We start from the raw sequence: 15,483 nt of genomic DNA on the forward strand, positions 1-15,483 counted from the left end.
TCGGGCGCCCTGCAGATGTGGCACAGCAGGCAGTACTGGCTGGCTGGACTGGATGATCTTGGTGATCCAACCTCATGGATGCCGTGACTCTTTCTGCCGCAGCACGCGTCCCCGTTAGCGCCCGCGAGTTTCCCCCGGGCTGTCGCCCTACCGGCAGCGGCTCTCTCGCCGTCAGCCCCGCGGGGAGGCGGGAAGCAGCGCTGCGGGGCGGAGCGGGGCGGGGGAGCGGGGCGGGCTCTGGGGGCGGCGGGCGGAGCGGCCCGCGTGTCTCCTCCCCGCGCCGCCCTGACAGCCCCGCCCGATCCTCGCGCCGCCGGCCGCGGCCCGACTAGGCACGGAGTCCCGGCCGAGCTGTCAGCTCCGTGGGCCGCATGCCGGGAGCCGGGGAAGAGCCGGAGGGTGCTCGGTAAGGTGCCCCTGCGGAGCGGGAGAGGCACCCGGGGGCTGCCCTCAGCCGCTGCGTCGTGCTTCGTGGGGGAAGGAGGTCCGTCTCCCGCCGAGGCGGGAGGGGCGGGCGGCGGTGCGGGGCCGCGTGTGTGAAGGCGCGGTGAGGCTGCGCGCGGCGGCCGTGCGGTCTGGTGCTGCGTGCCACGCTTGTCAACGGGCAGAGGACGTTCCTTCGCCCTCCGGCACTCGGAGGATCTGTCTGCGCCGTGCCAGAGCTCTGCTAACGCGGCCGGTCGCCGGGCTGGTGCCGTGTGTCCGCGCAGAACTCGCGTTTGGCGTAGGAGGAGCCGCAGGGTTAGGAAGCGGCCGGAGCTAAAATGTCCATAGCGGTGCGGCAGCTTTCGGAGCGGGGAGGTGAGCGGCGCGTGGAACCGCTGCGGGGAGCGCGCGCCGTGCCGTGCTCTGTCACTGTGCTCGGCCCGTCTTGGCGTTGACTTTCTGAAATGTTTATAAATCGCCTGGCGCGCTTTCAGTTGGTATTTATTACCCGATTCTACCAAACGAAACGCTTTATTGTTCCGAACAGAACTCTCTTTTTAGTTTCCCGTCAGAGCCGCACGTACCGCTGCGCAGGGTGTCCGGGCTCGTGACCCCCGCGCCTTGCCCTGCTCTGCCCTGCCTGCCCCCGCGCACCGTGGCCGTTCCGGCGCCGCCCCGAGCTGCGGGGACGCGCGTGGTGCGGGGCGGGCAGCGGCCGGCGTCGCAGCGCCTGTCCTTCAACAAGTCTGCTTTGTCTGGCTGTGCACGACCTGACACCAGTGAGTGCTACCTGCTGGCGCTCACTTCGTTCGTTTGAACTCTGTATTCTCAATATTGATACAGGAGCTTTTTTTTCCCACGTTAGATCTTTGTCTTCTGATATTTAAGCCAACTGACCTCTTAAATTCTGGGTATGCTAGGGTTGTATTTGCACACTGTTGGTATTTTAAGTTTTTGAGCAATTCCTCTGAAGAAACACCAGCGTTGTGTGGAGGAATCTGTGATAGATGCATTCGGAATCCATGTGGAGCGCTTTGTGTGCGTGCATCGTTCTGACATCTCGTGCTCAGGAAAAGGCCGTGTGCAAATTGAGAAACATCTTCAGATCTGCCACTTTGTTCCCTTTGAAGTTACAGGTGTGCGTAACGGGGGGCTGCAGGACTCGGGGTGTTGAATGCTGTTGACTTGTCAAATTTATTTCTGTTTGTTATATCAGTCTCTTTATTTTATTTATTTAGTTACTTATTAATTGAGGATATAAACATTGAAAGCTCACTGAAGTGTGACAGATAGCTTCTGTACTTTGAGGAGTTGTTCTGGTCCTTAACAATTTGGAAAATTCAGAGCAGAGCTGTGTTGGAAAAAGAGGTTAAAACAGGCAAAAGTACTTGAATTTACTACACAAAGAGAAGTGTTGACGGTCTGATGTTTGCGTCTGTGCTTACTGGCTGGAAAAAGGTGATCTCCATCTATCCAGGTCCTACGAAGCTCTTTGGTTCTTCAGTCAGTGCTACCTCTCGAGCTGTAAGGGCTGCTGTGGATTTCAGCTGTCTGTGGTGTCAGGAATGAAACAATGGCCGCGGCCTGCAAGCCTGTCAGAGCATGGAGAGCTGTTATAATGTCGTCATGTATGTGACTGGAAAATCAAGGACTTGCTAAGTATACTGCAGTGGTCTGTGGTCCAATACTGTGGTAGTGCACTTAAAAAATAAAACCAATGTAATAGCTGGAATTCTGAACTAAATAGCTATGTAGCATGTAGTTGTGATGGCCTGAATGTAACAGAGAGGATGTAAAAACAAACACCAAGTGTTTTCCCATCTACATTCCCATGTCAACCAGGGCTGAACATGAGGTGATACACTGTGGAACTGTAAGCACTGACAGCTGTGAACAACATGAAGTGATATACTGGAAATGTAAACAGCGTTTGAGTTGCAGGTGCTGAATCCTGTGCTGAACCCAGCTGTGAACACTGCAGCAGTTGGTGTGCTGGTGAGTTGGGCTGTTATCATCTAAACACCACTTCATGCAGGTTTATTTAGTTCTTCCTGATCACATGTGTGATGGGTAGCCTAGGGCTTCCAAACCTGAGCGAGTGCACTGCAAGTAGGGCTGAGTTACCTGGAAGTGGTTTGTGCTTCATACAGGCTGCTGCTGAAGGAGGCCCTTGAAGGCATGGCCTGTAGTGACATCCAGCCATCTCCTCCTGAATTATTAAACTGAGTAACAAGCTTCGTGTTCTTTCCATTGGAAGGCTGGCTTTTGCTTTTCACATCCAGCTGTTACAAATATAAATAGAAACTTTACATACATAGAAAGGTTCCCTGTGCTGTTATTGATTCTCCTTTTTACATGGGATTAATTGTCCTCACAGCCATGCCGTACCTTTGTAGCTCTGCAGGTGAAATCAGTATGTGGTACAACTTGCCTTCACAAAGGTTTGCTGGCTTTTGTAGCACCAAAGCTTGCAGAAACTTGGAAAGCTGTCAGTCTCTATCAGGACTTGAGTGGTTTCAGCAGAACCAAGAGCAGCTGCTGTGCTGGTCTCATCTCTCAGGCATTCTACTTGTACATCTATTTACTTTTAACACTTCAGCATTTGCCTACAGTAAATTTTCAGGAGAAAAAAAATAACTCCGAGAAGAGCACGCCTGTTGTGTCTATCTCTAGCGTATCAATTCTACTGCTTTTATTTCAACTATTTCAATGTGTCCAGTTAGTATTGTCCCAGAAGGTTCTGTCTTGACTGTCACCTTTGTTCTGAAGATGACAAAGGCCAATTGTTTGGGCACTGCATGCATTAAGGGTGACTGGCAGCTTCTGCTTATGTGTGGCCTTAATTGAAGGATCCTGCCCTGTAGCTGGGAGAGGTGAGAGGCACGTGTGTATTGCCCACAGCCCAGCACTGAGAGCCATCAGCCTTTGCTGGGTGCATCCTGAATCTGGTATTGCACTGTGGATAGCAAAGATCTTATCTGAGTCTAAGCCTTGAAATATTTTGCCTACATTAATAGTTGCTATCAAAATTAGCTTCTTGTTGATGCTCCACAGATACATAATTAATAACCTAGAACAAATCCCCTCAAGCAAGTAGATTACTATGTGGAAAGATAATCTTGCAAGCTCTCCTATGTAGCTTTGACTATGAAGCATGCTTAGCAACATGGGTAAAAAACACTAAAGGCTGAAAAAGTAATTTTAGTGCAGCTTTTGCCTGATGTTAATAAATTTACTAAATAGTAAAAAAAAAAAAAAAAAAAAAAAAAAAGGCAACTTGACAAACTTCAGTGACATGGAAGTGTGCAGCAATCTTGAATTGGACAACCATGATTATTAAGACAGTAGGATAGGCTGACAGGATGATAGTTTTAATGTTAGGGAGAAGACCTGATGCCCTTCCAGGCAGATAAAATTTAAACACGTTACTGTTCCCTGGAAACGATCACTGTGATTAAAGGGAGAAGTTGTGCTCATATCAACTCTGATCCTGTTTCACTCAGCTTTTATTCTCAATTAAACAAAAACAAAAAATGAGAACAGACCGTTTTATTGTGAGAGGCTGTAATATTTTGAAAGGAAGTGAAGAACATGAAAACATGTGGCAGCAGTTGCGCTGCTTTGACGCTGGGCCACTGCACACTGAATGTGTTCTTTCTTTTTGTCTCAGTCTGCTGTTCCTATGGGGAAAAAATACTTTCCTTCAATGCAAGCTTCAGGAAATTTCTCTTCTTTTTATTTAATAAATCGTCCCTTAAATAAATTTATTTAGCTTTGTTTATAGCTAAATATGCTACTTATTTTGCTGTCTGTATAGCTTTGTAACGTGCAGTATTCTTTACAGGAACATCACATAGTGATTTCTGGGAATAGCTTGTCCACAGATTAAAAAAAATAAATAGATAAAATAATTGTCATAGATAAAATCTTTGCCATTGTTGTGTCTTCTGCATAAGCACTTTGTGTTTGCTCTCAAATTCGGACATTTGAGGTGGATAGAGTTAAATTCATCTCAGGAATCGCTTGCTGCATGAGTCACTGAATTGGGAACATAAATACTGCTAATCTTTGGAAAGAGCTTTTCAACATTGTTTTGCTGCATAGTGTCAAATGCAAAACACAAAGCAGAAAGTTTAGCATGAAAGCAGTTGGATTCACATTTGGAATTGTAATATATGAACCAAATCAGTGCAAATTTTTGCCTCTTTTCTTTGTAAACAGACTGACAATAAATCTGCAGCAGAATGACGATGTTGTGCTTTGTTTGCTTGCTTTGTCGACAAGAAATTAAAAAAAAAAAAAAAAAAAAAAAAAAACAACTTGGAAAGGGGAAAGAGGGAGATAAAAAAAACCTGGGAAGGGGAAAAGGGCAGAGAAATAGTGGTGGAGGATTCTTCTTGCTCGTTGATGGAATGGATAGATTGTTTTGTTCAGTGCCTGGTGCTGAAGCCCGGTGCTTGAAGTATTAGGAACTGGATCTTTTGGTCTGTAGAGAAGCAAGCTCTTTTCACTGTGACATTTGTAACAGCAGTGGCATGAAATTCTTTGATCTCTGTTCACTAGAATGCAGCACTTTGTGCTCTGTGAATTCTGCACAACAATATTAAGAAAAGTTTCTTCTCAGAAGGATGCAGCGCTGAGTGTGGTATGTTTGTGGTGGGTCGGTGGTTGGACCAGGTGGTCTGAGTGGTCTTTCCAACCTTAGTGCTTGTATGGTTTGTAATTCTGTGCGCGCCTTCTGCATTTTAAACCTTCTGTTGAAAATGTTCTGTTCCAATCTTTGGAATTTCTTTATGTTGGAGTTTTTATGTGAACAGGTATGAGAGGTTTAGTTGTGGGTTACAAAGACACTGAGCACTGAAACATTGAAGAATTCCTTTTCTTTATTGGTACAACTTTCGATTGCCATCCGTAAAGTGACAGCAAAGCTGCCAGGAGTTCCCTCTTTGCCCCCAGGCTGTTAAAGTTGCTCAGAGTCCAGCTCCTGATGGCTTTGCAGGTCAGAGAGAATAGGGTGAGTCCTTGCTCTTCTTTTTTTTCCCTACTGATAGACATTGTTAGCAAAATCTGCTGCTATGCAGAATAAATTAAACCAGCAGCCTGAATTCTTCCATAACTTATTTTTCACAGCAGTAACCAGCTCAGGAAAATCTGTGTTCCTATTTTGGGAATCTAGCATTGTGCACATACCTGATCCTGGTTTTCCTGGTGTTGGTGTCTCTATGTATTAGTATATTTTAACAGTTCTGAGAGACATCTGTGTTGCAGCAACATTCTCTTTTCAATGACGGTAAATTTCTCCATGCAGTTTCTTTGAAGGTGATCTGAGATGAGTTGTAAACATTTTTCTTTTCTTTTGGCTTTTTTGAGGGAGAAAAGAATGAAAGCTTGGTAGAATAAAGGACTAGTCCTGTTGGGAACAGCACCTCGCAGTAGGTTTTATTTCTGCAGCATAGAACGCTGTATGTATCTGTGTTCTGGCTTCAGCCTGGTGTGAATTTGTGTTTGTTGTATATTATTGTTGTTCTGTAGCTTTCAGTCGACTTTGTGCTGAAACTTGCTGTTTCAAAAGTAAATGCTATCTTTTACGTAAGCCTGAATAGAATGTCTGCCTGCCTAGAGCAAATGGGGGTGTGTGGGGAGGGAGCCAGACTCAGTGCTTGCTGCAAGTCAGGGAAGAGTTATATTATGTTAGAACTTCTCTATCATTTGGAGAGTTGTAATGGAACCACCAAATACAGACTGAAGAGTTACGTGCAGTGCGTGCAGTTCTCTGAGTTACTTCCACCACAGAAAATCTTCCAAATATCTTTGTATATACACTTTTGTATAAAGCTTATCTCCTCTTCTGAAGAGAACAGTAGTGGATGGCATTTAATGAGATGCTTAGGAGGGGAATAAAAGCCTTTTAAAAAATATGTTTTCAAAAAGGTCCTCCCAGACCTTCTCCTTCAGGGAGTCACGTGTGTTTTTAAAGTCTTAAAGCTAAGTAATGGCGTGCAATGTGTTTGTTGAGGTCAAAATGCACATGAAATAAGCACACTGTGTGCATGTGATAGGTATGCTAGGCTCGGGTTGGAGTGGCTCTGCAGTGGGAAGTTTCTCAGACTGCCTGCTGCTCCCAGTTGTAGGCAGGAGAAATGCTGCTCACGTGCTTCTGGAGTTCTCACTCTGGTTTGACTGAAGTGTGCTTCAGTGATAACAAGTTCTTGGCAACGGCAGTATCTGAACACATCAGAAAAGCCAACCATAAAGGGTTGGTTTTGGTACTCGTTGGTATGCAGTTGAATAATGAAGCTCATTTTGAAGTTGCAGTCAGCCCTTCAATGAGCTGTTTGCCAAAGGCAATCTCCTGGTTAGCAGCTGAGTGCTGTCTAGGTGTGATACTGTGTGCCTGGAGATGTGACTTTGCAAAAAACAGTAGAATAGTAAATGCACTTGTTACTAGAAATGAAACCTCCGTGCAGCTTTCTAAGGGCTTGGAACATCATCTCTTTAAAATTCAAGGTGCTGTGATGCACACTAGCTAATTAGTACTCTCTTGTTCAAGACATCAGTTTGAGAGAGTGCTGGTAACGCCGAGTCCTCTTTGCAGTAGATGCACATTACTGTCTGCTGTCACCTTTCTCCTCAAAGGGAGAACTCGCTTTTCCTGCCTTAGGGTTCAGTGAAACTTTTTAGGGAGTTTTTATCAGCCAAGTATAACAAGATACTGCATCAACAAGGATAGCATTCTGGTGGAGGTAAGGAGCTGTGGGAACAGGTTTTATAGGAAGATATTTGTGTTATTCTGGAATGAATAGCAGTTGAGGGATACTTTAACTACCACGCTGTGTCTTACTTGCCCAGAGGTACGAACAGGGAGTGCAAAAAGGCTTTTATCCTGTGGGTCAACGATTCACTTCGTAACAGAAGCAAAGAAGGAAAATGGGCTTTGTGTAGGGGGAAGTGATTAGACAGATTAAATGCTATTTCTCCCATTACAGGCTAGTTGGAGCCTAAGAAACGTTTTGGTTTCAACACTTGTTGAACCTTCTCATCTTTACTGCTCAAATGATCCTGCAGTGCTGATCTGTGCAGGTGTTTGGATTGGAGACTTGTATATGGTGTTATACCAGATCCCTTCTATCTTTTCTCCTTTATTTTTGGCCATTTAGGGGGAATTGCAGAATTTCCAGAATAAAATCTAACATATAAGCATGGAAGTATATTTAAATTTAATGCTTTTCCACTCTTGAGCCAATGGCTTACCCCTGCTAGACTTTTCTCTGCAATTATGTGTCATAAGAATCCTCTGTAAGGCAGGTGGACTGCAAATGTGTCAGCATTCCAAACTGGTGATTTTTCATGAAAGATAAATGCTTTTCTTTGTGGAGACAACTCCAAAGAGAATTTGGGGTTGCATGCTTCTTACAGGGTGTTCTGGTATGGTCCTAGGGTAGGTATGCTACATTTGTGGTATCCCTTGACAGGCAGGATGGATGTTTCTTCAAGGCTGTTGCCTCAGTAAGATAGTGACAGTGCTGTTAAACATAGCTGCTATAAATAAAGTCTTTGACATTGTTTTCCTCTGTTTTCATTCTGGAATTGCCTTTTGCCCACTTCCTCCTATTAAATCAGAGCACGATCTCCAGGACAACACTTAGTTAAAGTGCGTGTGGGTTATCTGCAATAGTCAATTCTCAGTGTGCAAACAGATAAACAGAACAGAACTCTTTAGCAGAGTTTCTTAAACTGATATTTACTGACTTGCTTTGGCACCTGGCTTCATGTTAGGAAGGGGGAAGATGATAGATTTACTTTCCTTCTTCAAGTTTCATCATGTGTAGTGCCTGTGCCACAAAGTGCAAGTCCAAACAAGTGGTGGATGGTGATACAGAAAGAAGCACCTATGAACAGTATATTGTTGCTTTTTTCCCCCCTTAACTCTGTTCCTTTGCTTCTTGAATTGAGCTTAATTTTTTGGGATGTCATTATGTGGGAGTTCATTTCTGGGTTTACTTTTAATGCTCTGACTGAATAATAAAACAGTATATTCTAAACAAAATTCCATTTTGCCAGTGTTAGCTTTTATTTTGTGCAGTTCAAATTTAAATATTCATGATGTTTTGTGAAATATATCTTCTTCTGTATCCTATAATAGAAAGATTGTGTTTTTATTTTAAAAATAGTTATTTCTTCTCAAGAGAGTCTCAGAGTAGTGCCTGGTGCAGCAGCAAGTCAGGATAGACCCTGCAGGCTGAGAATTCTTTGTGGAAATGACAGAGAAGTAGTAGTGATATTTGATGCTTATGGCCTTGGAAATTGCAGATAAGTACAAGTTTTCCATTTGTCTTAGAACCTAAAAAACTTCTGGTATTCGACATGGCCATAAACTTGTCAGGGATGTGGAGATCAGCTGTTTAATTACCTGCTGCTCCTGGTAAAGGCTGAACTAGGGCCTGTGCGGGCCTGTTTCAGCATAGCACAAAGAATCGCTGATTATTTTGCAGAAGCCGGTCTGACTCCTGGCTGTTGACCTCTGAGGCGCGAAGAAGTGCTGCTGCATGGCAGTGCCAGTAGGTGCCCGGTGCCGGGGCTGCAGCGAGCTCCTCCAGCTCCCATGGCAGCGGGGAGGAAAGCATGGTTTGCAAGAGCTGGCTGGTGCAGGCGGAAGGCGCAGAGGATGGCGGGGGTTCCTGCTGCAGTGGGCAGGGGTGTCGTGCTGGGATGCTCTGTGCTGCCTGCTCCCACGCTGGGGCAGCGCCTGGCTGCTCACTGCAGGAGGGGCCGCTGGGCACAGCGATGTTTCCCATCCTCCTGCTGGTGACAGCTGAGGAAGGGTGTCCATCTGCTCTGGTACCAGGAGGCTGCTGGGCCTTCACGTGTTTGACTGAGGAGTGAATTTGGACTTGAAGCTGTGCAGTGTTACTGATGATTTTTGATGTTAGACTGGGAATGTGAGGGACATGGGAAGTTGGTAAGATCTATTCTTCTCTGTGTTACTGTACCTCATTTTCCTTGTGGAAAGTGAGGGAGCAAACTGGGTTTATTCTGTGTATCGTTTTCTCTTTGATGTGTGTCAACCTTTATTATCAGTTGTTCTGAGAGTAGTTGGAGTCATAGTAACTTGTATCATTTTTTCTGTCCTCTGCTGTTATTCCTGTTTCAACAATAAAGTCTCAATGCTGAGCTGTGTGTGGAGTGTTCGCTTTCAAGGGTGGAGAAAGGAGTGATGAAAATACTTTCTTAGTCATAGATTAAACACTTGTACTTCTGGTACGCTGCTAGCTCACCAGTGACAGCACGGGGTGTTTTATTTATTATTTTTCTGGAATGGCAACCTTGTGGTTTTGAAACAATTCTTTCAGCTTCCAAGTTTGCAAATGAATGGGCTACTTTTAATCTTCCTCTGAACTTTGGGTCTTAATAGCTTGGGTGACCACAAGAGCAGATGATGTGCTTACTGCATAACTGGCATGAAATTGCTCCCTAAAAGAGAGGAGCTTTGCAGAAGATGCTTAAGTCTGGACTCCTGCATTGTTCCTTCAGAATATCTATAAGAACAACTGCCTTCTTCCTGCATTACTGAGGACTAAAGAGGCATGGAATTTAATATTTCAGTCAGGGCTGAATTGAGGTTGCTGATTTGGGGGACTTCTTTCCAGCCGTGTGCTTGCTGGGGCTCTTATATGCCCCTACTCGGACAGAATTCTGAAACAAAAGCTGATGTTCTTTTCCAAGTGTGTGTTTTGTAAGATTGGCCTAACCTGTGTGCCCATGATGGGCCATGTGCTGTAGTCATCCCTTGCTGGCTGTGGCTGTGGGCCCTGTTTCCATGCAGCTTGAAACAGCTTTCTAATGTTTCTTTATACCTTCTTGCAGTGGTTCTACTATCTTAACCACAAAACATGCTGTGCTTGCTATGTTCTAGTAGATTAATTAATATATACAGTTTAACTTGCTCTCTGTTAATTTGTGAAGTTTTTTTTTTTAATCATAATGGAGACGAGGTGTGAAGTCAAATTCGGAGTCTCAAATTCAAGAAGGCTGTTTTTGCCTTTATTTTAAAAGCAAAAAAAACCCCACACAGATAGGTGTAAGAATTTCTGTTAAGGTTATGGATCTCGTTACCAAAACATAGCAGTGTCTCAGTGTGAAATTAATCTGGTTCATCCAGAGATTGGTTGGCTCTTATCACATGAGTCATTTCATCAGAGCGTGTTTGGCCATACAAACCTCTTAGAAGCACTGTAGATTGGGAATTGCTGTTGCCAGCGTTTGAATATCTGTGCTGTTTTTGCCACTTCAACCGTGAGTGAATTGTAATTTTCTGCAAATCAGCTGAGGTATGATCTTAAGCTACTGAAATAAGGATCTTAAGTTGTTAGAATATGCTCAAAGGATCTTTAAATATCCACAATCCATTTTTTCTCCCCAGTGTTGTGTGGATCCTTCTACAACAACACCAGCTCTGACTGCTGCTCTCAATTAACATAACTGACATTATGCATGGCCCTGGATAGGGGCTTGCTGACATCAACTCTGCTGGCCTCCGTTCAGAAAAGTAAACAAAAGACAATCAGTGTTGAGTTTGGCATAACTAGCAAGTTCACAAAACTGCCAAATCCTTCTCAGTGTATTCATCCAATTAATCCCCTTGATTTAGGAGATTTACTTAAGTGAGTAAAATGCAGTGTATTTGGTCTTAAAAGTGTCTGTACTAAGGTTGGGGTTTTCTAGTGAATCAGTAAATGCACATTCTTCACTTACATTCAGGTTTTAATAGTGGTTGTTTTTGTTGTACCTTTGTAGAAAAAAAATGAATTCTGAAAGCTCTGCGCTTACCATGAGTAGTCCTGCCTTAATAAACCAGTGTGCCAGAGGAGGAATGGAAGAAGAAAAAGTTTGGTAAGGAAGCTTTACTTCTCATTTTCTGAGAGGTTAGTGGGTGGTAATTTGGAGGGACTTTGTTTTAAAAAATAAGTTAAAGAATTGTTTGTGTTATAAATGTTTACATTAATTATTTTGTATTATTTAACAATAGAAGGAAAAAGAGGGAAGAAACTCTTGCTGTTTCTGAATTCTTAGCAGATGACCATGGGACTGTCAGGGGGATGGGCAGTGGAAAAACTCCTGTTCACTTCAACAGGGCACCAGTTGTGCTCGTGGAATCTTTCACATATGGCAAATGTCTTAATCTCCCAGTGCTGTTGCTATGCTTGTGCTCTGCTATTAGTAGTAGCCCCCATAGTGCTGTACAGTTTAGAAAACAGGCTTGTGGTTTCCTGAGATTGTGGCCCAGGAGACATTAAAACGTCAATAGTTTCTACTGTTGATCAAAAATATTCATAGCGAAGGAACAACAATGAAGTTCAGTGGTAGATGTGATAAGCTCTTACACTTCAGGACAATTTCTTTGTGAAAACTGCCACTGACTGCAATTTTTAGCACCTTGTTTGGTGTTGTCATGCACAGAGCTGTGCTGGGAGGGCATTGAGGCTATTTTGGCTGTGTTACTGGGAACCCTTTATTGGGAGCCTGCTGATTTTACTTGCTGTTGTTGGGCTGAGCTAAGATTTTGTTACACTGCTTATTTACCACATAGACAGCAAACTCATACCACAAAAAAAACGTGGTGCCCATATATTTTTCTAGTCTGAGAAATATTCATTAAAAGCTCTTTCTGTTAATGAAGCAAAGAAATGCTAGCAAATTAATGTTGTGCTTCATGCTGGATGCCTTTCAAGAAATAATGCAGAATCTTGTTTGTTTGTTTGTTTGATTGATGTGGTGCTCAGGTAGCACACAGTCATAGCACTTGGGAAGTAATTGCATTTTTAGAACTTTTCCCACTTCTATCACCATTCCTGGAACATCCTCAGAGTCAGAAAAAATCTTCAGGTGAAGGAGAAGGATATGGAAAATGTGAGAGGTTTTCCCTGTGCTGCGCTGGGGGGTGGAGATTCGATACGCACTGTCCTTTATCTCATATTGTTTTCTATTCTACTTGTGGTATTGAGCAATAGGATTTCATTTTCATCATGGCATTTCCTTGTAATGCTTCATGGCAGTTCTTAGCAATGTTGACTAAAATAGCAGGAGGGTACAATTTATGTTACCAAATATTAGAGCATCTCAAGTAATTGAATGGCTTGATTTGTTACATGTTTAATTGACCACAAAGAAAGAGTTGCAAAATAGCAGAATTTGTGTGTCTGTTAGGTTAGGTGAGTGGTATAAAGAGCCACATTATCACCTAGTGTCAACTGCGGGGCCTTTGGTGATTTCCAAAGAGCTTAGAATATTAAAGCCAACTTTAGGCGTGGTTCATATATTTCAAAAAGCCTTTTCAACCTACGTATGAGCCAGCAATGCTACTTGTACTTTCTCATCGTGTAAAGAAAAATCCTATTAGTTAAAATATCATGTTTGCAATCTGTGGATTTTGTTTAGTTAGGCTTCTGACTGGGGAAGCTGAATAGCAGCCTGATGCGTGCTGTAAGGGAACACGGGATGTCACTGCCCTGAGTTCTGTACTCGGTGGCTGAGCCATTCACTGTTTGCAGTAAGCATAATGGTGAAAATTTCACCTATGGCTGCATGGAACACATTTGAAGTTTTGAAAAATCTTACATGTCTAATTTTTTTTTTTTACTTGTGGGGATTTTTTTACTATTAGAGCTGGGTAAATGCTATTCTCACCAGCCTAATGCAGAGAAGTTTTGCATCATTATTGCATCATGCATTTATTATTTTTTATTTTCTGATTCCTCAAATGGTCCAAATTATTCAGTCAAGACAAAAGTCTTTGCAGTGCAAAAGCCCCAGGAAAGGCCTCTTCTAGTGTTTAAACCTGACTTACAATGCATGTAATGGGCTTTGATCTTGTATAAGACCTTATATTCGGGAGCCTTAGAAACAAAGGAAAGAGGAAGTAACTGGCTGACTGATTTTCACTCACAGCCAGAAGACAAAGGTCTTTTTTTGTCGTATAAATTATCACTAAACTGTGAAAAACTTAACGCTATTTTATTTTTAAATGTGACCAATAGGCAGATACTCTTAATCTCCAGGACACAAACACTATGCAACAAATTTGTGGTGAAGCTATCAGTAAAACTTGGTATACTGTGAAGTTTTCTTAAGTGCTGTAACCAAATATATGTAAGTTGTGTGGATTTTATTACATACTTTGCTCACTAAAAGCAGGGTGCATTGGTTCAGGTGGTAGGTGTAAATTGTTTTTATTTTGTTCCATTCCCTAAGGTTGGGATCTCTCATATATTTTTGCTTTGTTTATAAATCAAAGGTGATGTTTTAATGACTGATAGTGAGCATTTTATTCTCCCAAGTTACCTACTGGATGGTATCCTGTTTTAAATAAAGCTACCTTAAATTCTTTCAGCATGACATTTTTATGCTGAAGATAGATTAGAGGATAAATTATAACATGGAAATAACAGTTTATGAGATGTTTTTCTCCCCACTTATAGAGGATAGTAAAACAATAGAAGATGAAGCATAGTTGGTACTAGCTAGATAGAATTGTTAGTTCTTGGGAAGGAGTGCGAGAAGGAACCACTCAACTTCAGTCTCACAAAGAACAATAATGGATGTTGAGAATTCTTTGGTGTGAGTACTTTACTGACTATAAAGAATACATCTGAAACCTTATCTGCTTTCTTTCCTTAGAGCTAATGTCAGAAAAGAATATAATCTGATAAGTTAAAGTTTCCGGAAAATAAACAACCAAATTTGTAAGAAAGTCAGTTACTGTGGGATGCTTGAATTCAAGAAGTATCTGCTTGTAAATTTGCATGTTCTAACTAAAAATATTCATCTGTCAGTAAGAATAATCTTTATGGATTAAACTGAACTCCTACTGAGTTAAAAATATATGTTAAATAATTCATCACTGTGGGGAGGGAGAGAGGAAGGTGAAAGAGACAAACGTTCTGGTTTTCCTTCTGGCAAAGAAGAGTTGCTGTGGCCATTGGAGATGTTCTCCTTGCCCACCATAGCCATGCTGCCCATAATGCTGTGAGGCAATGAGAGCACTGCCCACTTTCCAGTCCATTCTGTGTTCTTGCTTCTGTTGGTGTCTCGGCTGAAAATTCTCTTTATTCCTCCTTCTTTCTCTCTAGTGCCAAATAAAAGATACTGCCAGTGGGAGTGTATGCTGAGTGTAACCTCTTTCCTTCAAGTAGCAATCTTCCAGGGCTGATCATCATTTCTTTTTGCAGCTGTTGGGTTTGTTTTTTTTTGAGGGGGGGGAATATTTACAGAAATGTATGAGAAAATAACTCCCACTTAGAGCTTACAGGTTCTTGCTTTTAAACTTTGTGTAGTAGATGTAAATCTCTTGGATTTACACTGGTTAGATGCAATTTGTTGGCATGAATCTGAACTACAAAACTAGCTTCTGAAAATGCCTCCTGTACCTGGCAGCTGATCAACATTTTGCTGAAGGCTGATACAGGGCTGAAGGGAAATCTCTTGAAGAACCTGGATTTCTCTTTTCCCCTCAATGATTGATATAAATTTTTGAACTCCTCAACAGTTCAGTTGCCTGCTTTTAGAAGGAAAATCTAAGTTATATTTCTGTTTCTTCAGAATTTTGCATTAGGCTTGAATAGAAATAAGGATTCAAATTGCAGAAGGACATTTGTTACATTTGATTAGCATAAGTGTTATATTTCTCTGCAGTTATCACTGCCAAGTGCATAAGAGAGCAAGCAATGGAAAAGTTACCTCGTTTGTTTCAAAGTTATTGAGCAGCAGAGCAGCCTTTAGTAGCAGTTTGAGCTATCAAGGCCGAGAGTCAGAAAGTCAGAAAGTATTTCAGCTGTCTAAAATTAATAACTGAAACGTGTGTTTCTGGATCTCTCCCAGAGGGGGAGAGCTTGAGGTGCCTTGTTTTTCTTATTCTGTCTTCAAGGCTGATGTATTGTTGCAGGTTAAAATTGCATGAGAGTAAGTGGTAGTAACACCTTAAACCATCATGGTTATTTTCACAATGATCTCTCTTCTCCTTTATGTTGTACAGTTCTTTATAAATTCTGCAACTGCATTTCA

General features: G+C 42.5%; 1 protein-coding gene across 1 annotated transcript in view; it reads left to right on the plus strand.

The window, feature by feature from the left end:
- Positions 1–322: 322 nt before the first annotated feature.
- ARHGEF3 (Rho guanine nucleotide exchange factor 3) overlaps positions 323–15,483 on the plus strand; it is a 114,248-nt gene continuing 99,087 nt past the window's right edge. Inside the window, exons 1-2 of the mRNA XM_042823436.1 lie at positions 323–406; positions 11,221–11,316. Coding sequence (XP_042679370.1) covers positions 372–406; positions 11,221–11,316 — 131 coding nt within the window. The 5' untranslated portion in view covers positions 323–371. The remainder of the gene's footprint in view (positions 407–11,220; positions 11,317–15,483) is intronic.

Source organism: Centrocercus urophasianus, unplaced genomic scaffold, assembly GCF_019232065.1.
Source record: "Centrocercus urophasianus isolate 14NV4802_14NV808 unplaced genomic scaffold, USGS_Curo_1.0 seq_22, whole genome shotgun sequence".
Taxonomy (NCBI): Eukaryota; Metazoa; Chordata; class Aves; order Galliformes; family Phasianidae; genus Centrocercus; species Centrocercus urophasianus.